This window comes from Dendrobates tinctorius, unplaced genomic scaffold, assembly GCF_039654945.1.
Source record: "Dendrobates tinctorius isolate UK_male_01 unplaced genomic scaffold, ASM3965494v1 ptg000024l, whole genome shotgun sequence".
Classification (NCBI taxonomy): domain Eukaryota; kingdom Metazoa; phylum Chordata; class Amphibia; order Anura; family Dendrobatidae; genus Dendrobates; species Dendrobates tinctorius.
Genome location: NW_027361692.1, coordinates 7,792,521 through 7,817,015, shown reverse-complemented (window position 1 = coordinate 7,817,015; position 24,495 = coordinate 7,792,521). Strand labels below are relative to the sequence as shown.

Sequence of the window (24,495 nt, the reverse complement as noted above, 5' to 3'; positions counted from 1 at the left end):
GCCACCGGACTGCTACCCCTAATATCCCACATCATCTCATCAGCCAGAGCCACTGGACTACTACCCCTAATATCCCACATCATTCCATCAGCATGGGGTCAGAACCAGAGCGCTGAGTGGAATGGCCTTAACTTCCATACCGGGGATCCCTTTAAGAGAGGCCTGGTGTCAGAACCAGAGCGCTGAGTGGATTTGCCCTGACTTCCATATCAATGATCCCTGTAATAGAAGCCTGGGGTGAGAATCAGAGCGCTGAGGGATTTACCCTAACTTCCATACCGGAGATCCCTTTAAGAGAGGCCTGGGGTCAGAATCAGAGCGCAGAGTGGATTTGCCCTCACTTCCATACCGGGGATCCCTTTAAGAGGGGCCTGGGGTCACAAACAGAGCGCTGAGTGCAGTTGCCCTAACTTCCATGCCAATGATCCCTTTAAGAGGCCCTGGGGTCAGAACCACAGCGCTGAGTGGAAAGGTCCTAATTTCCATACGGGGGATCCCTTTTAGAGAGGCCTGGGTTCAAAACCAAAGCACTGGATGGATTTGCCCTGACTTCCATACCAATGATCCCTTTAAGAGAGGCCTGGGGTCAGAATCAGAGCGCTGAGGGATTTGCCCTAACTTCCATACCGGAGATTCCATTAAGATAGGCCTGGGGTCAGAATCAGAGCGCTGAGGGATTTGCCCTAACTTTCATACTGGAGATTCCTTTAAGATAGGCCTGGGGTCAGTACCAAAGCGCTGGAAGGATTTGCCCTAAATTCCATACCGGAGATCCCTTTAAGAGGGAAAATGTGCCTATGGGATGGGGGATGTGTGATGGGTATATTGGCAGGGGGAGATCCATTTCTGTCATGTTCTCTCTGCTCCTTTCTGGGGGGCAGACAAAGGCTGGGAGCTCCGGGGATGCTAGATTTCTCCCACCATATCAGTGTCTGCTGAGGTGTTGTCGAGTGAGAAAACTGTTGCTCATAGCAACCAATCACAGCTCAGCTTCTTTTAATCAGCTCTGGTGAAATGAAAGATGCTTCGTGATTGGTTGGTGATACACAGACACACACACATTCAATTTTATATATAGATGGTCCACCCCCAGCCCCCTATATAGTATAAAGGTCTTTCCAACAGCCCCCCATCAGCCTCTTATATAGTACAGTATGATGGTCGATTCCACAGCCCCTTATACAGTATGATGGTTCATCTTACTGCCCTCTATATAGTATAATGATCCATGCCATAGTCCCCTATATAGTATGATGGCACCCCAACAGCCCCATATATATATATATATATATATATATATTTATATACTGTATATATATATATAGTATAATGGTCCACCACAGCCCCTATATGGCATGATGGTGCCCCAATAGCCCTCTATATATTATGATAGTCAACCCCACAGCATCTTATATAGTATGATGGTACACCTCACAGCCCTTTATATAGTATGATAGTCCACTCCACAACCCCCTATATAGTATGAAGGTCTTCCCAACAGCCCCTTATATAGCTTGATGGTCTTCCCAACAGCCCCCTATATAGTATGATTGTTGTTCCCACAGCCCAATATATAGTGTGATGGTTCACCTTACAGCCCTCTATATAGTATAATAGTCCACGTCACAGTTCTTTATATAGTATGATGGCACCCTAACAGTCCCCTATATAGTATGATGGCACCCCAATAGCCTTCTATTTAGCACCATATATAGTATGATGTTCCACCCCATTGCCCCCTACATAATATGATGGTCCACTCCCCAGCACCCTATATAGTATGACAATCCCCCACAGCCCCAATATAGCATGATGGTTCATCCCACAGACCCTTATATAGTATGAAGGTCCATCTCACAGTAACCTATATAGTATGATGGTCCCCCACTGCCTCACAAAATATAAAACCTTATAATCACTTAATCCAGACACCTCATCCTCGCAGCCCTCGTCTACTTTTATATCCGGTCTTGCAGTGGACGATGGTGGCATGATCCTGTGACATCATCGCACCATTGATGTCACCTGTGTGCCACCGGCCTCCGGCAGGTTGCACTCTGAAAGGAAGCCTGCTGGGGTAAGTGGTAAGTCGTGGCTCTGTGCTCCATCACAACTGTTAAGAGTATATGCATCCTGAGGATTCCAATTCTGTTAACAGTGTAGCACACAATGCAGCCCATGGTTGGACAGGCCCTTCTGGCATTTGCCAGAATTGCCAGATGGCCAGTCCATCCCTGGATGATGCCATTATAAATGTTATCTCTACAGGTAGAAGATGATTTCTTCTTCAGACACCACATAACTACAGGGCTCCCAGTCAAGGGCTGCCCATGTGACCTTTTCCAAAAGACAGTGGCAGTGCTTAACCCCTTCACCTGTTTTCACCTTCCTGATTGTTTTTTGTGACATGCTGTACTTTGTGCTAGTGGTAAATTTAGCCTGACATTTTTTGCTTTTATTTGTGAAAATTTTACAATTTTCAAACTTTGATTTTTTTTTGCCCTTAAATCAAATAGTTGTATCACACTTTATAAATAACATTAACCATATTTCTAATTTACATCAGCATAATTTTTCAAACAAATTTTTTTTTTATATAAAGTTAGAAATGTTAAAAGTAGGGAAGAGCATACCTGAACAGTAAAGTTAGGCTATGTGCACACGTTGCAGATTCACCTGCGTATTTTTCCGCACGGAACCGCAGGTAAAACCGCAGGTAAAGTGACCTGCGGTTTTCCTGCGGTTTAGCCCTAGCGGTTTCACACCTCTACTATGTTAAAGGTGTGAAACCGCTGCGGAAACCGCCCAAACAATTGACATGCTGCGGTTTGTAAACCGCAGCAAAACCGCGCTGAAAAAACCGCACCGTCAGCACAGCGTTTTTGAAAACCCATAGGGTTTCATTGTACTGTACTTGGTCTGCGGAACTGCTGCGTTTCCGCAGGGCCAAAACCGCTGCGGAAACGCAGCAGAATCCGCAACGTGTGCACACAGCCTTAGGGGTTCGTACCGGACACTTATGTCCAGTATCGAACCCGGAACACTGCCTTTTTACCAGATGTCCGGTTTACTTTCAGATTCACATGACATTGGCTAATAAAGTTTTTTCCGAAAGGCTGCAGGGCCAATCAACACGCTTTTAGGCTATGGGCACTTCCTGAGCCTTTACAGACATGCCAAGTATTGATATGGCTATGATTGGTCGGCGCACCAACAGACCTGGACTGCATAAATACACAAGCACTGCCACCATTCTGCTCAGATTAGGGTAGGCACAGGATGCAGTTGGTGTGAGGGAAAGAATTGGACTTCACCCTCTGCAAAAAAGACTCATTGTGTGCTCTGCACATGTCTCAGTGGGAGTAGTGTGCCAAAAAGCCACTATATGTACTCTGCACCGATAAATGTTGGAGTACTGTGCCAAAAAGCTGCTATGTGTCCTCTGAACCCTCACCAGTGAGAGTACAGTGTCATTGCACTTTAGTGTGTACTATGCACCAATATATGTGGGAGTACTGTGCCAAAAAACCTCAGCATTTACTCTGCACCAACGGCCTGTGGGAGCATTGTACCTTTAAGCATATGTTTGTACTCTGCACCCCTGCCTGTAGGTATACTGTGCCTTTACACCTCTGTGTGTACTCTGCATCCCCACCTGTAGAAGTACTGTGCCTTTAAACCTCTGTGCATACTCTGCACCCCCACCTGTGGGAGAACTGTGCCTTTTAAACGTCTGTGTATACTCTGCACCCCTGCCTGTGGGAATAATGTGCCTTAAAGCATCTGTGTGTACTATGCTCCCCTGCCTGTGGGAGTACTGTGCCTTTAAGTCTCTGTGTATACTCTGCAACCCAACCTGTAGGAGTCCTATTCCAAAAAGCCTCTGTGTATTCTGCAGCCATGTCTGCACAAGTAGTGTACCTAAAATTAAATCTAATCTGCAACTGTCTTTTTGCCATTTGTGGGCCAAAAAAATAATTTTACTGTACTTCTAGGTGACTCAGCGTCACAGCCGAGTACTGCTGAAAAGGTGTTAGATTGGATGGCTGATGATGGCTACAGTTCATTTACATTATCTTCCACCCGGTCCACTTCAGAAAGTGCAGAGTTGGCACCTGATGACCATGGTCATCTTGCCTCCTCCTATCCATCTTGCAAATCAGCCAAGCAGCCTGAGCCACAAGTCATGCTGCAGTCTCCTGCATTTTGATGACTCTGCTTCCTTCAGATCTATGGCCCATCCACCTGGCTCTGCCCCAGAAGTGGAAGAAACTGAGTGCAGTGATGCCCAACCATTTATTAAGTTGGAGGATAAGTACATGGGAGGGCTAGTGCACATGGTCAGTGGACCACCGCAGCAGACCTAAGAGGATGCCGAAACACAGTTGCCAACTGCAGTTTGCAGACCGGCAAGGAAGGCAGGGATGAGGAGTGGGTGGACGACTATGCAGATAATGATGAGGTCCTAGACCCCACACGAAGCAAAGGCCATACTAGTGACATGCGCAGGGAGCAGTGTGTAAAGGCACAGTGGGCAGCTCTAGTCAGTACATTGGCTACTACTGCCCACCACACTACTGAAAGCAGCACACCAAAGCCAGCTCAAAAAGCTCCCTGGCATCGCATATCTTCAGGTAATGTGCTGATGACAAGTGATGGGTGGTTTTCATGCTGTGACATCAGAGCCTGAAGCAAGGCATAAATCTTTTAAACCTGAGCACCACCTGCATGACGAGACATCTGATTACCAAGCATGAGGTGCAGTGGAGTACACACATTAAAAAGCATGACAGATCCGAGCCTCCCGTGCTCCCTCTTCTGCTGCGGTCTCGGCATCTTCCTCCCACTCACAATCAACAGGGCCACCGGCCTCCCCCCAAGGAGAGGATGTAACAGCACTACCAGTGTCACCGAGAATCTCCACACCGTCCCAAGGAAGTGTTCAGCTTTCCATCCCCTAAACCCTCGAGAGAAAAAGAGATACCCCCTACTCACCAATAAGCCATGGTCCTGAATGACAGCATTTCCAAATTATTGCCCTTTGAAATGCTACCATTCAGACTGGTGGAGGTGGATAGTTTTAAAAAACTGATGGTGGTAACTGTCCCGCAGTATGTTCTTCCCAGCCTACAGTACTTTTCCAGGTGTGCCATCCCTGTCTTTCACAGCTGCAAAAATTTAAATTGTAAGCGTAAATTTAATGGGCTCATTGCATATTCTTACACTTAAGAAAAAATATCAATCTTTATTATAATATGTTAAAAATAAACCAATATCAAAAATATGAGAAAATGAAAAACACACAACACCAATGTAACAAGGGCGACCAGGGGCAGGTAGTTGTGACCAAGTTATTTAAAGGCACAGTTCACAGACAAATTCCTCTGAGCAAATGGTCAGCCAGCACCCCCGGCCCCTTGTACATAAAATAGACTGTATCAACGCAGCTTTTCCCACAGTTTACCTTGTTCTCTTTCCAGCCACGGTAGTCCAAGCAAATTAGAGTTCAAGAAGGCAACTGTTTTCCAACAGGGAATAACTTTTACTGAACAGGGATGGAATAGAAGGAAAAGAGTCCAACACTGGATTCCTGATCTCTCCTTGACACTCTCAACAGCCGCACCCACAGCAGCTGCAGCAGCCAAAGCTTTACAGTAGTCCATGTGCTGGAATCTGGGTGCTTAAAACCACTTCAGCGGGGGGCCCTTCCAATGTCCTGGGGTCTGTGCTGCGGACTTTAGTCCTTTTTGTCTTTGGAAACCCTCTTGAGTTCTCTTGTGTCCTTTCAAGCTCCTCTGAGTCCTTGGAGTCCAGGTCAACAGATCTCTCCCATCTGGCAGTATGGCAGTGCCCCATCTCTTACTGTATGTCTGCTCAGGGGTAACATACAGGAGCTTCAGACTGGGGACAGCAGCTTCCTCCTGCCTTTCTGATGCTGGCAGAGCCCCCAACATTAACTAGTTCTGTCCCTGCCTCTAGTATGTGCATTACAAACACAGCACAACAATTATTCATGGCAGACACAGCACATTAACAATGTAGAACACAAAAGGGACAACATTAAATGGTACATAGCATTACACATGACAATACACAGACATTTTACAATAAGGTATGCAACATATTTATATAGGACGTACGGGGGGGCACACAGAAGGAGATGGCGCAACTGAGGGGACCTGCCACCTCAAACACCAATATCAGGCAAAAAATAGGAAAGAACACCACAGTGAGGTGCCTATCCCTGTGCTGGCCTAAGCCTACCTACCAACGGAGGTTGGCACCCTAAAAACCTGCGCAATGACACCCCCGCTCAACGACAGCTCACCCTGCTAGCCCTATACAGCCCTAATTATGGCAGGGAGGTGATAAGGTGTTCAGTAGGTAGAGAAAATATATGTATGTCTAGATTTCTTGAATTGATGGCATGAAGAAAAGATGTAGGCTTCTTCTCTGTATCTGCATACAATTGTATAAGTTCTCCCTAATTAATAATAGCCTTTCCTTATGCTCTAATATAGTCTTTTGGGGGAGTAGACACCCTGTGACTGCATGGTTGTTGTCCCCGCTATTTGGAGAAGTTAATGACACTATCCCTTTATCAGAAGACAATAGGTGTTTATAGTGCTTAGAGAAATAACAGAATTTAGAGCAAATAATAAAAAAAGAAATGGCTCAGTCCAGTATAAATTTCCTTAGCTGGTGTTTTTTTTTTTAAAAAACAGGCTGGTCATAGATAGTGGAGCAAATTCAGATTGTATATGCATCCAAACATGTGTGCCAAGATTGCAATGACAGTTGTTATCGAGAGAATCTCATGTACCTTGTCACACTCAATACATGGAACAAGCATCAAATGACTGTTGCCATTCCCCAGATTCTCATTTCATGAGTGAAACACCCTTGTTTAACCATCAAAAAGCTCCTTCTCTCAGGTACATATATTTCACCGTTATAGATAAACACAGCAAACAAAATGTCATATACCCACACCACCTGTTTGCAAACCAAAACAAGTGACACTCCAAGCTACACTGCAACTCAACTGTTTCCCTTCTTCCAAGGTTCATCAGGAGTATGATAAGAAGCACAGAGTACTTAGCTCAGTGTTGTCCCAGTTCAAATGATGCTCAATGGCCAGATACTAATCGATATTTAGGGTCAGCCCCCTCTCTGGTGTGATGAGCAGAAGGTGTTCTAGCCCATGTTCTACCACCATCAAGGATTGCTGGGCATTTATCTGTCCAGATTGCCTCTTCCTCTTACTTCGCGACATCCACCTCCTCCTCATCTGGTCACAGTAATAACATGCACATCCCTTGACTGGCACCGAATTTGGTGCTGCTGAGCTTCCTGAAACACTACCCACATATGTTATAGCTGCACCTGAAAATGCAGGCAGTGTGTATGCACTTTCAGCGTTCTTACCCTGCTGCTACTCGCCTGTCTGCGCTGCAGCATCACTTTTGCCTTCCTGCTCACTGCATCATATGCAACAAATCAGCAAAGTGGAATTCCACCTTGCATATGGCATAGATACTGTGTGAGCAGCAGCAGAAGGCAATAGTGGAGTTTCAGCCACAGCACGCATGGCTGAGTAGCTCTGTGGAACAACACCACTTCATCAACAATGAGTGGGCATCCATGTGGGAAGTGTGCGCCATCTTTGAATACCCCACCAGTAGGACCAGCGATGATGATGCCATCAGCATTATTATGCCACTTATATGCCTGCTGAAAAAATCAATTCAGGCAATGATGAATGAGGTGGTGGCACAGGAGGAAGAGGAGGAGAAGAGCCAATTCACACCATTATCAGGTCTGTCATCATCACATGACTCGAAGAGAGGTTACTGTCCCAAAAGCGGCCAGTTACCCAACTGTACAGTCAGGGGACAGTTTGGGATGATGATTATGAGGAGGAGGAGAACAGTAGTCTGGCACTCAAAGCAGCTCACAGGCATCACTGGAGCATGGCTGGGGGATAGAGAGGACCCAGATGATATGCCTCACACCGAGAAAAACTTGATATTGCCTCTGGCAATCTGGCACACATGAGCCAGTACATTCTGCTGTGCATAGGCAATGACCACCAAGTTGCCCATAATGTCACCAGTGCAGATTACTGAGTGGCCACTCTACTGGATCCCCGCTACAAGGACAACATACCATCATTACTTACGTAACTGAATCAGGATCGCAAAATGCATGAATACAATGTACGCTGGTAGAGAATCTAATGATGGCTTTCTCACCTGACAGCGGGGTCTCAGTGGAAGAATGAGGCAGAGGTGGAGGAGGTAGTCTCCAACACAGCTGGTGCACCATGACAACCTCGGAAGGCAGGGTTAACATGGCTAATATGTGTCAAAACTGTATAAGCATGCCACAACGTACAGCAGCACTACTATCTGATATGGTCAGTATTAGCAGGAGGCAGTGTTACAACAACATGGTGGAAACAAAATAACAGTCAATTTGACCAGGGGTGCCCAAATGTTTACATGCCACTGAATCTCTGAAAAGGGTTAAAAATGTAATATAACCTTGTCTCGTCCCACCATGCCATGCACAGGTTCACCAAAGAAGGTGGAAATTTCAGTTCCATAGGGCAACCTTGTATCTATAAATAATATTGATTATCAAAGAAAAAAAGTTTTTAGTCAATAGAAATTTTGCAACAGATAAAACACATGTAATTAAACCCTCAGAAAAATTGCTATATTTGTGTAAATTAAATGAAAGAATTTGAAGAGCCATGTTATGGGAGATACATGAGTACAGAGAAACCACATCAATAGTAACCCATAGTACTGCTCTCATTAGTGTATGGCTGTTGTCGCTGGTAGTAGGCGAGGCCGATGAGTATTTATCAGCCGGTGCCTGAGCAATAAATTAAAAAAATGACGTGGAATATCTTCTATTTTTGATAATTTGTGCAGGCAAATCTGACAGCTGCAGGCTGCAACCCCAGCTGTCAGCTTTATCATGGCTGGTTATGAAGAATGGAGTGTCCCCGGCCATTTTTTAAAATTATTTAAACAAATAATTTAAAAAAACTGGTGTGGGGCCCCCCATTTTTGACAACCAGCCAAGCTAATTCAGACCTGCTGAGAACTGGTATTCTCAGACTGGCAAGGGGTCATGGATATTAGCCCTCCCCAGACTAAAAATAGCAGCCTTCAGCTGCCCCAGAAAAGGAGATTCTATTTAATTTTACATGCACCAACTCCCAGCACTTCCCACATGCCCTGGTGCAGTGGCAAGTGGTGTAATATTTGTGGGGTTGATCTTATGGCTGGTGACATAACCAGAAGATAGTAATGGAGAGGATGGATACCGCATTGCTAATATCTACTGAAGCCCATGTGCTCTGTAAACGACAAACAATAATAAAACGCCATATTCGTCACCTGTCAAATGAGATTATCTACTGAAGTCCATGTTCCCTGTAAAAGTGAATAAAATAATAAAACACCATATTCCTCACCTGTCTGACAAGAAGATAATCCACTGAAGCCGATGTCCCCTGTAAAAGACAAAAAATAATAAAACACCATATTCCACACCTGTATGACAATAATTCATTAATGGGCATGTCCAAAGACGATGATTTGTTTAGTGGTCACTTTAGTAATGCAACTGCTATCCATGCCAGCTGACTCATACTGAGATAAGAGCATGAGAACGCTTCTGCAGTGTGTAACAGTGACCTGAGAAAGAACACCAGAGTTCATAGCTGATGAACCCTAGTCACCACACTTACAGCACCACTCGCTGCATGAGAAAGTTCTGTGAGGTGACCAGGGTTCATCAGCTATGAACTCTGGTGATCTTTCTCACATCACCGCTACACACTGCTGGAGCGTTCTGATGCTCTTGTCTCAGTGTGATCCGGCTGGCATGCATAGCAGTTGCATCACTGATGTGACCACTATCTAACTATCCGGATTGTAGTCGAACATGCCCATTAATTATTGTCAGACAAGTGAGGAATATGGTGTTTTATTATTTTTTGTCTTTTACAGGGGACATGGGCTTCAGTGGATTGTGCCAATCGGAGCAGATTGGAAGTCCCCTCCTTCTGCAAGCTGATCAATGTCACTATCACTATTAACAGGGGCATCAGAGGGGTTAAACATCCACAATTGGCACTAATATTGATCTTGCCACCCGCTGATGATCGCACCAGTCCTGAGAGTCAGCTTGCAAGATCGTCGTGCCCTACATTTATGGCAGTGTGTAAGAATGCACCTCCTGCAGTGCCGTGCATGTAGAACAGATGTTGTGAAGGCGTTAAGAAGGACCTATTATCATGTCTTAAATGGACAGTTTTTGCTCTAATTTTATTTCCAATGCTCCTGTAAGTACGCCATTTAGAGTGAACAATTTCAACAATATTATTATACAGCAGGATCAGTAAGATTTAATGAAATGTTGGAGATTATTGGGCAGTTATGAGAAAGTATGTACATTTTTGTTGTACAGAAGAAACTCAAGGAGCTGACATAATATTTGTTGCTACCACTTGGATTTGAATCAGATGAGGCTATTAATTTGTTATCTCTTCTCAGTCTTCTGCTTCCAGTCTTGTAAAAGCCCATATTATTTTGTAATTCTGAGTGAAAAATATTTTTAGGACCATTGGAATTTTGGTATTTTAATTATGAAACTGTAAACATTGCATTTGCCTTATACACCAGCACTCCATTCATAATTGAAACCCTTTGGTATGCCAAGTGCAGGTTGTGTGCGCATCATTTAGATGCAAGCAATATAATGCACCAATGTATACTGATTTACTGAAGTTAAAATACTCTTTTGTAATTGTGGTTTTCTAGATATCTGTTGTCAAGCCACTGTTAGCTGTACTCAACACACCATTTTCCCTAACAAGAGGTGAACAATGTATTATAGAAGTTGGTTTATTTAACTCCTTGCAAGAAAACTTACAGGTATGTTTTTCCTCATTTAATACTTTTACTTACTAATTGTTTTTGCCCTGTCTGTTCATTTCACTTCAACACCCACAAGAAAAATTGTAGATTAAAAGCATGTCTGCTTCTTTCAAGAAATAGTGCCACTGTAATAACCTCATAATAGGTTATCAATATCAGATCGATGAGGCTGCGACATCTGGCATCCCTGTTGATCAACTATTCTCAGTGGCAGCAGCAGTCGAATGCGGTCAGTTGCCTAGAGGGACTACCCATCTCTGTCAGCTTTATAACGGCCATAGCATGGAACTGCAGATCCAACCCTATTCACATGTATGAATTCAAGTGAATAGACATGGATCTGCAGTACTCCCACTGTATAGTTGATGGAGCTGTTTAGTTTGGCTTCACAACTGAGCACATTAGGCTGCTGACAGCTCCGAGAACTGATGATCGGCGGAAGTGCTGAGTGTTGCACCCCCACCAATCTGATATTGATGACCTATCCTAAGGATAGGCCACCAAAATAAAAGTGCTAGGCAAACCTGTTAATACTTTCAATCTTGTCTTATGAAGACCAAACGTCTAGGCGAGGTTTAGAGTATCATTTGCCTTAGATAGCATTATTAATTATAATTATTTTCCCTTACATGTTTACAGGTTATGGTCACTTTGGAATCCAACAATTTATTTGACATACTTATACCTAATAACAGTGCAGGTAGTGTATCAGGCCAATATAATGTGACAGTTCAACGTGAAGCTGGAACATCCGTTCTGTTTCCAATAAACCCCAAAAATCTGGGTAACATTACAATCAAAGTGACAGTGACATCAAACGCATCTTCTGAAGTTTTAACCAAAACTATTCTAGTGAAGGTAAAATATATTCTTTATCCACGTCCTGGTGGCGACTTTTATAAGGATTTTATAGTAATTAATTAAAAAATATATACCAACTTCTTGTGTACTTGTTCTACAGGCTGAAGGAGTGAAATACTTCTACTCACAATCTGCTCTCTTGGAGCTTACTGATACTGTAGTGACGACTGCATCAAAGAGCTTCTCATTCACATTCCCTAGTGATGTTATACCAGACACCATAGAAGGGTTTGTCACAGTTGTTGGTAAGAAGTTTTTAACATTAAAGAGAACCTGTCTGCACCATTTTGTAATGTATAGACATGACTGTAAAGACGCTGTAATAGTGATTACATTGATACATTTGGTGAAAAAATTCCACTTTGTTGTTCTTCTTTAACCCTTTCACGCCAGAGCCTGTTTTTGCCTTCTTGACTGGGCCAATTTTTTCAATTCTGACCAGTGTCACTTTATGAGGTCATAACTAGTGTTGAGCATTCCGATACTGCAAATATCGGGTATCGGCCGATATTCGCTGTATCGGAATTCCGATACCTAGTACCGATATTTTTTCAATATCGTATACCGGAATCGGAAGTTCCCATAATGCAATGAGCCACTGTTGTGGCTGTGATTGGCTGCTGAAATGATGTCATTATGATGCGCGGTCTGTGCGCATCATGATGCATGGTCTGTGCCGACTGCGGGGGGTCTGTACGGGCCTGCCGGGGGCCTGTGCTGGCTGTCGGGGGGTCTGTACGGGCCTGCCGCGGGCCTGTGCCGGCTGTCGGGGGTCTGTACGGGCCTGTCGTGGGCCTGTGACGGCTGTCGGGTCTGTACATGCCTGCCGGGGGCCTGTGCCAGCTGTCGGGGGTCTGTACGGGCCTGTGCCTGCTGCCGGGGGTCTGTATGGGCCTGCCGGGGGCCTGTCCCGGCTGCTGGGGGTCTGTGTGGGCCTGCCGGGGGTCTTATGTGTGTGCAGGCATCGTCCGATAGGACTACAAGTCCCATCGGGCTATGCCTGCTACAATGACAGTGATTGACACATTAGCCAATGATGGGACAGTAGTAGTCTCATCATCCGGCTAATGTGTTGAATGTAAAAAAAACACATACATACTACATACATACTACATATATACAACATTCATACAACATACATACAGCACCTTCTCCAAGTCCATCGGAGCACCTCCAACAGTGCTTGCCGGGCCGAGCTGGGCAGATTCCCTCTACACCTAACGGTTCTAAAGAGGGCACTGTCATTCCGGGCTCACCTACGTAGGAGCAATCCAAGCTCCCATCACCATAAAGCCCTGACACATGTAGGGGAAACAGAAAAACCAGGACCCTCGGAACAGCTCACCCAAACCCAACCTGACCAGAAAACCAATCACAACAACCTGACAAAAGCCGGAATCAGGAAGATGGTAGACGAAGGCCAGGAGAGGTACGTAAGTGACTGGAAAAACGACATCATCAGCTCACAGAAACTGACCATGTACCAGAGTCTACAGAGAGACTACAGACTGGCTCCATACCTGGAGAAACTCCCGGACCCCAAAGACCGCAAGATCCTGAGCCGGTATAGACTCAGTGCCCACAGTCTGGCCATCGAATCCGGCCGACACAGGCAGAGCTACAAGCCCAGGGAGGAAAGACTGTGCCAGCACTGTGACCAGGAGGCCCTGGAGGATGAGACCCACTTCCTGCTACACTGCTCCAAGTACTCAGCAGTGAGGGACACTCACTTGAGGAGACTCTCACATCTCTTCCCGGATTTCACCACCATGAAGGAGGAAGAGAAAACATACATCCTGCTGGGGGAAGAAGAGAGAGCAGTGGAGATAGCAGCGCAATATGTGAGCGAATGCCATAGACTGCGAGAAAGAGAACTATGATATGCCATGGACTTCTATGGCACCCACCCTGGATCTGCCCCCATGCCCCCATCCACCTTCCCTATGCCATGGACTTCTATAGCCCCATCCTGGATCTGCCCCATCCACCTTTCCTACAGACCCTTCCCAACATCCCTACAGTCCCTATCCCTATTCCCTTCTGTACACCTGCTTTGGCAAAACTAATGTGTATTTAGTCCTGCCAATAAAGCTTCTTTGAATCTTTGAATCTTGAATCTTGAATCATACTCATACATACTTCATATATACTACATTCATACAACATACATACATATATACTACATTCATACAACATACTGTACATACATACTACATACTTACTACATTAATACAACATACATACAACATGCTACAGACATACAACATACATACTACATACATACTACATACAATACATACATACATAGTACATACTACATACATACTACATACATACAACATGCTACAGACATACAACATACATACAACATACTACATACAACATACATACAATACATACATACTACATATATACTACATTCATACAACATACATACATAGTACATACATACAACATGCTACAGACATACAACATACATACTACATGCATACTACATACAATACATTCCTACATTCATACAATACATACATATAAACATACAGTACATATAACATAGAGTACATACTCACCATCACTTGTCACTTTGATCCCCGAAGCCAGTGTCATCTATGAAAAAAATTAGAAAAAAAACAAACAAGCAATGTACTCCCTGATCCGCAGAAATCCATGAGTGTCCCACGACGATCTGCTGCACTGCATCACTGAGAGGTTACTTTCGTTGACTGGTCTCACTTTATGGCAAAAGCTGCGTGGGAACTTTCTCACACAGCAATGCCAAAAGTGAGACTAGGGACTATTTTTTTACAGTGGTGGAGGAATACAGTGCGGAAGGATACCTACCTCCCGTCATTGTATTCCTGGAGCCCCCTAGAGAGCGGTCGCATCAGCTGATGCTGCTGTTCTCCACGGGAGATCGGCGTAGGACACTCGTGGATTTCTGCAGATCAGGGAGTATATCGGTTGTTTGTTTTCATATTTTTTCACAGATGACACTGGCTTCGGGGATCAAAGTGACAAGTGATGGTGAGTATGTACTCTGTGTTATATGTACGTATGTCTATATGTATGTATTGCATGAATGTAGGAATGTATTGTATGTAGTATGTATGTTGTATGTCTGTAGCATGTTGTATGTATGTAGTATGTATGTATGTTGTATGAAAGTAGTATATATATAGTATGTATGTAGTATGCAGTATGCATGTATGTATGTTGTATGAATGTAGTATATATGAAGTTTGTATGTTGTATGAATTTTGTATATACAGTATGTAGTATGTATGTATGCTGTATGAATGTAGTATATACTGTATATAGTATGTATGTACAATATGTTGTATGAATGTAGTATATATGAAGTATGTAGTATGTATGTATGTTGTATGAATGTTGTATATATGTAGTATGTATGTTGTATGAATGTAGTATATATGAAGTATGTAGTATGTATGTATGTTGTATGAATGTTGTATATATGTAGTATGTATGTATGTTGTATGAATGTAGTATATAAGAAGTATGCAGTATGTATGTATGTTGTATGGATGTTGTATATATGTATGTTGTATGAACGTAGTATATATGTAGTATGTATGTTGTATGAATGTAGTATATGTAAAGTATGTATGTAGTATGCAGTATGTATGTATGTTGTATGAATGTTGTATATATGTAGTATGTATGTAGTATGTATGTTTTTTTGTTTTTTTTTTACATTCAACACATTAGCCGGATGATGAGACTACTACTGTCCCATCATTGGCTAATGTGTCAATCACTGTCATTGTAGCAGGCATAGCCCAATGGGACTTGTAGTCCCATCGGACGATGCCTGCACACACACAAGACCCCCAGCAGGCCCTCACAGACCCCCGGCAGCCGGCACAGGCCCCCGGCAGGCATGTACAGACACCCGGCAGCCGGCACAGGCCCCCGGCAGGCCCGTACAGACCCCCGACAGCCAGCACAGGCCCCCGGCAGGCCCGTACAGACACCCGACAGCCGGCACAGGCCCCCAGCAGGGCCGTACAGACCCCCGACAGCCGGCACAGGCCCCCGGCCGGCCCGTACAGACCCCCGGCAGTCGGCACAGGCCCACGGCAGGCCTGTACAGACCCCCGGCAGGCCTGCACAGACCCCGCCCGCACACACAGACATGCACAGTGTCCGCCCACGCACCGCCCACACTCTTCCCCCTTCCCGAAGTGGATGTGCAAGGAAAGAAAGGGTTTTTTTTAATTCCGATATTTCTGTCCCATTGACTTGAATGACTTGACTTCCAATCCGATCCGATATTTCTCTATATCGGATGGTATCGCTCAACACTAGTCATAACTCTAGAATGTTTCAACGGATCCCGTTTTTTGTGAGATATTGTACTTCAAATTTCTTTGATATGACTTGTTTGTTTTATTTGTTAAAAAAAATGGAAATTTGGAGAAAATTTTGAAAATTTAGCAATTTTCAAACTTTTAGGCTGGTTTCACATTTGCGTTTTTTAGCGCTGGAAAAAAACGCACACCTGCGCATGCGTTTTTTCCCCTATATTTAACATGGGTGCGCATACCTGCGCACTGGTCAGCGCATGTATGCGATTTTCATGCGCTGCGTTTTTTTGGGGTGTGCGTTGGGATTTTCCAGACGCAGCATGTTGCATTTTTTGGCCCTGCAAAAAAGCGCATGCGCACGTTTTGCGCTAAAAATGGCCATTATAGCCTATGGATGCGCATATGTGCGCACTGGCATGCTCATGTATGCGTTTTTTTGCATATGCGTTTTTTTTTTTTAAACCATGGAATTTAGGGGTTTGGGTTAGAGTTAGGGTTAGTTAAGGGGGTTTAGGGTTAGGGTTATGGTCAGGGTCAGGGTTAGGGTTAGGGTTAGGGTCAGGGTTAGGGTTAAGTATGGTTTTGTTAAGGATTAGGGTCATGGTTAGGGTCAGGATTAGGGTTAAGTATGGTTTTGTTAAGGGTTAGGGTCAGGGTTAGGGTTAGGGTCAGGGTTAGGGTTAGGGTTAGGGTTAGGGTCAGGGTTAGGGTCAGGATTAGGGTTAAGTATGGTTTTGTTAAGGATTAGGGTCAGGGTTAGGGTCAGGATTAGGGTTAAGTATGGTTTTGTTAAGGGTTAGGGTCAGGGTTAGGGTTAGGGTTAGGGTCAGGGTTAGGGTTAGGGTTAGGGTTAGGGTCAGGGTTAGGGTCAGGATTAGGGTTAAGTATGGTTTTGTTAAGGATTAGGGTCAGGGTTAGGGTCAGGATTAGGGTTAAGTATGGTTTTGTTAAGGGTTAGGGTCAGGGTTAGGGTTAGGGCTAGGGTTAGGGTCAGGGTTAGGGTCAGGATTAGGGTTAAGTATGGTTTGGTTAAGGGTTAGGGTCAGGGTTAGGGTTAGGGTTAGGGTTAGGGTCAGGGTTAGGGTTAAGTATGGTTTTGTTAAGGGTTAGGGTCAGGGTTAGGGTTAGGGTTAGGGTCAGGGTTAGGGTTAGGGTTAGGGTTAGGGTCAGGGTTAGGGTTAGGGTTAGGGTCAGGGTTAGGGTTAGGGTTAGTTAGGGTTTAGGGTTTGGGTTAGGGTTAAGTATGATTTGGTTAAGGGTTAGGGTCAGGGTTAGGGTTAGGGTTAGGGTCAGGGTTAGGGTTAGGGTTAGGGTCAGGGTTAGGGTTAGTAAAGTCATGGTTTGGGTAGTGTGAGGGGCCACCTAAAAATGTTGGAAAAAAACGCAAACGCGGTAAAAACGCGCTAAAAACGCATACAAACGCATAAAAACGCTGCGTTTTTTTCATGCATGCTCATAAAAATGCTTGAAAAAAACGCAGCAGTTGTATGCTTATGTATGCGTTTTTTCAATGCGTTTTTTTGCGGGAAAAACGCGCTGCAAAAAAAAGCAAGTGTGAAACTAGCCTTAATTTTTATGCCCTTAAATCAGAGAGCCATATCGTACAAAATAGTTAATAAATAACATTTCCCATATGTCTACTTTACATCTGCATAATTTTGGAAACAAAATTTTTTTTTGTTAGGACGTTATAAGGGTTTAAAGATGACCAGCGATTCCTCATTTTTATGACAAAATTTACAAAACCTTTTTTTAGGGACCACCTCACATTTGAAGTGAGTTTGGGTGTGTTAATATGACAGAAAATACCAAAACTTGACACCATTCTAAAAAAAGCACCCCTCAAGGTACTCAGAACCACATTCAAGAAGTTTATTAACCCTTCAGGTGCTTCACATGAATGAATGGAATGTGGAAGGAAAAAATAAACATTTAACTTTTTTTCTCAAATATTTTACTTCAGAACCATTTTTTTAAATTTTTTTTATTTTCACAAGTGTAAAAAGAGAAAATAAATCACAATTTTTTTTGTTCAATTTCTCCTGAATACGCCGATACCCCATATGTGGGTGCAAACCACTGTTTGGATGCACAGCAGAGCTCAGAAGGGAAGGAGCGCTGTTTGACTTTTTCAAAGCCATGTCGTGTATGGAGAGCGCCTGATGTGCTAAACAGAGTAAACCCCACTCAAGTGACACCATTTTGGAAACTAAACCACTCAAGGAACTTATCTATAAGTGTGGTGAGCACTTTGAGCACCCAAGTGCTTCACAGAAGTTTATAACGTAGAGCCGTGAAAATAAAAAAATCATATTTTTTCCACAAAAATGACCTTCTCACCGAAAAATTTTTATTTTCCCAAGGGTAACAGGAGAAATTAGACCCCCAAAGTTGTTGTGCAATTTGTCCTGAGTATGCCTATACCCCATATGTGGGTGTAAACCACTGTTTGGGCGCACAGCAAAGCTCAGAAGGGAAGGAGCGCTGCTTGACTTTTTCAATGCAGAATTGGCTGGAATAGAGATCAGACGTCATGTCATGTTTGGAGAGTCCCTGATGTGCCTAAACAGTGGAAACCCCCACAAGTGACACCATTTTGGAAACTGGACCGCCCAAGGAACTTATCTAGATGTGTGGTGAGCACTTTGAACCCCCAAGTGTTTCCCTAAAGTTTATAATGTAGAGCCGTGAAAATAAAAAAATCATTTTTTTTCCACAAAAATGATCTTTTAGCCCCAATTTTTTTATTTTCACAAGGGTAACAGTAGAAATTGGACCGCAAAAGTAATTGCCTAATTTGTGCTGAGTACACTGGTATCCCATATATGGGAGAAAACTACTGTTTTGGCACACGGTGGGGCTCGGAAGGGAAGTAGTGACGTTTTGGAATGCAGACTTTGATGGAATCGTCTGCGGGCGTCATGTTGCGTTTGCAGAGCCTCTGATGTGCCTAAACAGAGGAAACCTCCCACAAGTGACCCCATTTTGGAAACTAGACCACCCAAGGAACTTATCTAGATGTGTGGTGAGCACTTGAACCCCGAAGTGTTTCACTAATGTTTATAATGTAAAGCCATGAAAATAAAATCATTTTTTTCCACAAAAATGATCTTTTAACCCCCAATTTTTCATTTCCACAAGGGTATCAGGAGAAAATGGACCCTAAAAGTTGTTGTCCAATTTGTCCTGAGTATGCTGATACCCCATATGTGGGGGGAACCACTGTTTGGGCACACGATGGGGCTTGGAAGGGAAGTAGTGACGTTTTGAAATGCAAACTTTGATGGAATGGTCTGTGAGTGTCATGTTGTATTTGCAGAGCCCCTGATGTGCCTAAACAGTGGAAAGACCCCAATTCTAATTCCAACCCTAATCCCAACATATCTCTAACCCTAATCCCAACCCTGACCATAACTCTAACCACAACCCTAACACCAACATACCCCTAACCCTAATCCGAACCCTAACCCTAGCCACAACCCTAACCCTAATTTTAGCCCCAACCCTAACTTTAGCCCCAACCCTAACTTTAGCCTATCACTAGCCCTAACTTTAGCCAACCCTAACTTTAGCCTAACCCTAACTTTAGCCTAACCTTAACTTTAGCGTAACCCTAACCCTATTTGTATCCTAACCCTAACTTTAGCCTAACCCTAACCCTAACTTTAGCCTAACAATAACCCTAACTTTAGCCTAACAATAACCCTAACTTTAGCCTAACCTTAACGTTAGCTTAACCCTAACCCTATTTGTATCCTAACTCTAACTTTAGCCTAACCCTAACCCTAATTTTAGCGTAACAGTAACCCTAACCCTAACAGTAACCCTAACTCTAACAGTAACCTTAACAGTAACCCTATCTTTAGCCGAACACTAACCCTAACTATAGCACTAACCCTATCCCTAACAGTAAACCTAACTATACCACTAACCCTAACTATAGTACTAACCCTAACCCTAACTATAGCGCTTACCCTAACCCTAACTATAGCACTAACCCTAACCTGCCATATCTGTTTTTTTACTTTATGACAAGATCGCTGACTGGCACGGCTGTTACCAGCGGCACTTGTCACACTGTTTCTCCTCTGATCTCTCGCTGAGGCAGATCGCCATAAAAGTTTGTTGCTATAACAAACGTTGGCAGTGATCTCTCTAATTGGCTGGTGTGACGCTGACATCATCGGGACCTGAACCAATCAGGTCTCGATGCGGTCGGGGGGTCAGAGGAAGCGTTGTGCATCAGGATCCCCTCATTATAAGATACGTGGGGGTCCTGGTGGGTACAAAATCGCTGACCGTAGACAAACATTGGCACTGCAAAAAGCCCTGCAAGCGCCGAGGTTTATCTACCGCTGGCGGTCAGGAAGCAGTTAATCAACACTCAAAATTTTCTGCTAATTAGATTTCAGTGCCTGCCCCGTGCACTGGGTGTTCTCCTCCCTGTCTGTGATTTCCTGCCCCTCCTCTGGGTTGGAGAAGAGAATTCAACCAAAGGAGGCAGGTCACAGGAAAGGCAATGACTTGTCATTCAACGACAGGACGAGACAAAGGCCCTGTGCACCGAAATAGTGTATATTTTCACCAAAGCATTCAAGCTCATCGTGGTAATGTAGCCTTAGTCTACGTACCCATGATGAGTATTTGGTAAGCTTTTGATGTTGCATATTTTTTGCAGCATTTTTGAACCTATTCGCTAAGTTCGGTTACTTGTGTTTTTTTCATTGCGTTTTTTAGAGCATTTTTTTTTTTTACCAGCTTTGTTAGTGCATTTTTATATGCTGCGGTCTCTGTCGCTTTTTTGTAATGTCATGCCTTAAATAAAGCTACTTTGTTTTTGATACTTCCTTCAGGTATTTAAACTTTATTGATGCAATCATGTACTAGTTACATGCATTTTTATGTGCGTTTCTGCTGCAGAAATGCACAAACCATGCAAGTGTGAATTTTTTACCTGTGGATTTTCTGCATTGAATGCAATTCTATTGGGAAAATCTGCAAATAAAACTCAGCGTACCTGCAAGAGAAAGCGACTGTTGCGGATTTCAGCCAATCACCACAGGTCAGTTTATATAGTGTAATAAAAAGCAAAATGGGCATGAGATTTCTATAAATCTCTTCTAATTTGCAGCATCAAAAACTCATCATGGGAGCGTAATTTAGAACTCTGTGTAAACACACCGTAAGAGATTTCTATAACACAATTTGAATCTTGGTATTATTAGTTCTTTTACTTTTATAGTTTTATGGCATATTTGTAATTTTTTAGTCGCTGTGCCTGTTCCAATTGGTTCAAGCAAAGACATCAGTTTACCAAGCAAAAAACAAGTACTTATACAGATCTATAAACTGAAAGGTGTTCATGTTACTGGTCTCAGATCAGCTGCAGTGATCAGGTGACTTGAGCAGCACATCATTTGAAACACATCCGATAGCATGCTACTCAAATCTGTTGGCGAGTATTTATTTTTTACAGCCACTGGAAAAAAAATTTTTGTCCTGACAATCCAATTAAATAAAACTATTAATTGTACGACTGACCTTGAGAACCATATTTTCCAAGTCACTTTTATTGCAAAATTAATTCCGTTACACATATCTCCAAAACAATGGTGCTATTGCGTTTTTAATCATTTCACCATATTTTGAATGTCTTTTTTTCTATTTTCCTATCCATTTGTCTGGTAAAATGAATAGTGTCAACATTGAAAAGTGCAAAAAAATACAAAAGAATAACCTGTGTACAGCTATGTTGATGAAAAGATTAAATAATTATGGCTCTTGGGAGAGAGGCAGCTAAAAATAAAATTCAAAAATGGAAAATCGCCTGATCGTGAAGGGGTTAAAGAGGATTTCCACTGTAATCTAAAAATTGGCTATATATTAGTAAAACAGGAGATCAGCAGGCAAAATTCAGTATTTATATTTTTTTTTACATGAATCGATTTATTTTTTGCAGTAGGGACAGGAAGCACAGCCATATTGATCATCACCAACTTCTCAGCTAAGGGATGGTAAAAGCAATACTTTGTTAGTCATAGGACATTCTGACAAATGACGCTTTGCTCAAAGCTCCCGAGACGCTAACTGAAAGTGTCAGCCAGTATGATTACATTTTTCGTTTTCTCAATTTTGCTAAGATACAGTAACTGATAGCAAGTAAAGAAGCTTTGATGGTTGGGCTTCGAGTTACTAATATATGGACATCACTCTTAGTAGGAAAAGTCTTTTAAGTGGATTGTACATGAGAGAGATTGTGTGAGATTGCATTGTCTGTAAGGGAAAATGCATTTAATGAAAATAGTGTCATTTACATGGCTATGGCTAAATCCAATACATGCTATTTTCTTTAAACAGGGGATGTCCTTGGACCTTCAATAAATGGACTTGAATCACTTATTATGATGCCATATGGATGTGGAGAGCAAAACATGATCAACTTTGCACCGAACATCTATATTCTTTTATATTTAACAGCAACTAAGCAGCTTAAACAGGATACCAGGAACAAAGCCATAGAATATATGGAGCGAGGTAATTTTCCAGCAGTAGAATAATACTTACTTTGGGAAATAATTTTTGTTTTGTTTAAACCACCACTCCAGTGCTTTTTTTTATATTTCACCGCTAGAGTAGTTCAACTAATCTAAGTTCTCTGATCAAAGTATAATACTTACCCGCCGCTGTCTTCAGATCTTCCGGGCACTGCTTCATTACTGGACTGCCATCTTGTAACCACAGCTACTGAGCGGAAGTCAGAGGTAGAGGTCACAAGTTCTCAATGTAAGGCTAAGTGCACACCACTGTGGATTTGTATCTGCGGAACCGCAGGTAATATGACCTGTGGATTGGCCTGCGGTTTTCCCCTGCGGTTTATCATCTCTACAATGGAGGAGATGGTAAACCGCAGCAGAATCCGCAGAAAAGAAGTGACATGTCAATTCTTTCTGCGGATTCAAAACCGCAGCTTTTCCGCAGTTAAAAATCCGCAGCATGTGCACAGCAGATTGTAAATCACATAGATTTACATGCTACTGTACACTGTCTGCAGAACGGCTGCAGATCCGCAGCAAAAACCGCAGCGTGTGCACATAGCCTAAGTCTACCAGAGCTATGTTCTGGAACTCACTGACTTATAAAAATGTCAGCTGATTCATGCATGGTTCAAACTATGGGCAGCATGAATTAGAGCTTGACTGCAAGGCTGCAGCCTGTTATATTTTTTCTCTGAATCACTTCAGCGTTTGAAAGAAAATATAGTTCAAAGTTTCCTCTGGGAAAACATTGAGGGAGACAAGACTAGTTCTCCCCATACCAGTGTAGTTGATTGAAAGGTCTTTCCATATTCACACTCATTGGAGAGACCTGTGAATCAACTGGAAATGCCAGCTGGGGGCAGCACTGGACTTTAACCTATATTTGATCTGGCGCCAGGTCTTCTAACTATAATATTCGCTGAAATGACAGAGTGTTTCAGACAAAAACTTACAGTACATGGCTGCAGTCATCCAGCCAAGCCCTGATTCATGGTACCCGTGGTTTGGACAGCATGAATCAGCTGACAAATTTCCTTTAAAAGGAGTCTGTCAGTTTAATTTACTTACCTGAACAAGTGGCAGGTTGCTATACCAGACTTGGGCGAAGTACACAGTCTACATCTAGCTGTTTGCTATTCCTGCCTAGCCAACAGACCAGGACGACCGGTGACCCAATTTCACTTTTAGGCTGGAGTCACACACAACGAATAAAAAATCAGTCCCATTTTAACGGTCCAAAATCGCACAAAGGTATCTTAACCAGTGATCCATTTTTGATGCGATTTTTCATCATTGATGCGATTTTAATCGCATGTAAGGATCCGTTTGACATCCGTCTGGCGAGATTTTCTCGCAGGATAGCTAAATGGACATATAATGGAGCCCAATGACAGGTTTCCCCACACAAACGAATTAATAGATCTAGACACATTAAATACATATATATATATATATATATTTTATACATGTCATATAGACACATTTATACATATATTTCTAATTCATACAGTTCATCATAGCAGAATAGTCGCAGAAACATTTGCCGGCTTTTGCATAATCATTCTTCTGCCCGACATGAAATGACACATGGTTTACATATAGTTAACCATTTCATTTCATGTTTTTTTTTGTTATGTCTATCACTATTAATTAGATGAGGGTTTGTGGGTAAAATTTTGGAGTTGTAGGGGTTAATTTAAGGGGTTAATTCGTTGTATCAAATTACGGGGACTCCCTGCAGCCTCAGTGACGTCAGGAGTCCCTGCAATTTAATATAACGAATTAACCCCTTAAATTAACCCCTACAACTCC

At 43.0% G+C, this 24,495-nt stretch overlaps 1 protein-coding gene across 1 annotated transcript in view; it reads left to right on the top strand.

The window, feature by feature from the left end:
• The window catches only part of LOC141084548 (CD109 antigen-like), a 202,241-nt gene that overhangs the window by 123,534 nt on the left and 54,212 nt on the right, over positions 1-24,495 (top strand). Inside the window, exons 21-24 of the mRNA XM_073569326.1 lie at positions 10,842-10,955; positions 11,598-11,816; positions 11,920-12,064; positions 22,505-22,681. Of these exons, the coding sequence (XP_073425427.1) occupies positions 10,842-10,955; positions 11,598-11,816; positions 11,920-12,064; positions 22,505-22,681 (655 nt within the window). The remainder of the gene's footprint in view (positions 1-10,841; positions 10,956-11,597; positions 11,817-11,919; positions 12,065-22,504; positions 22,682-24,495) is intronic.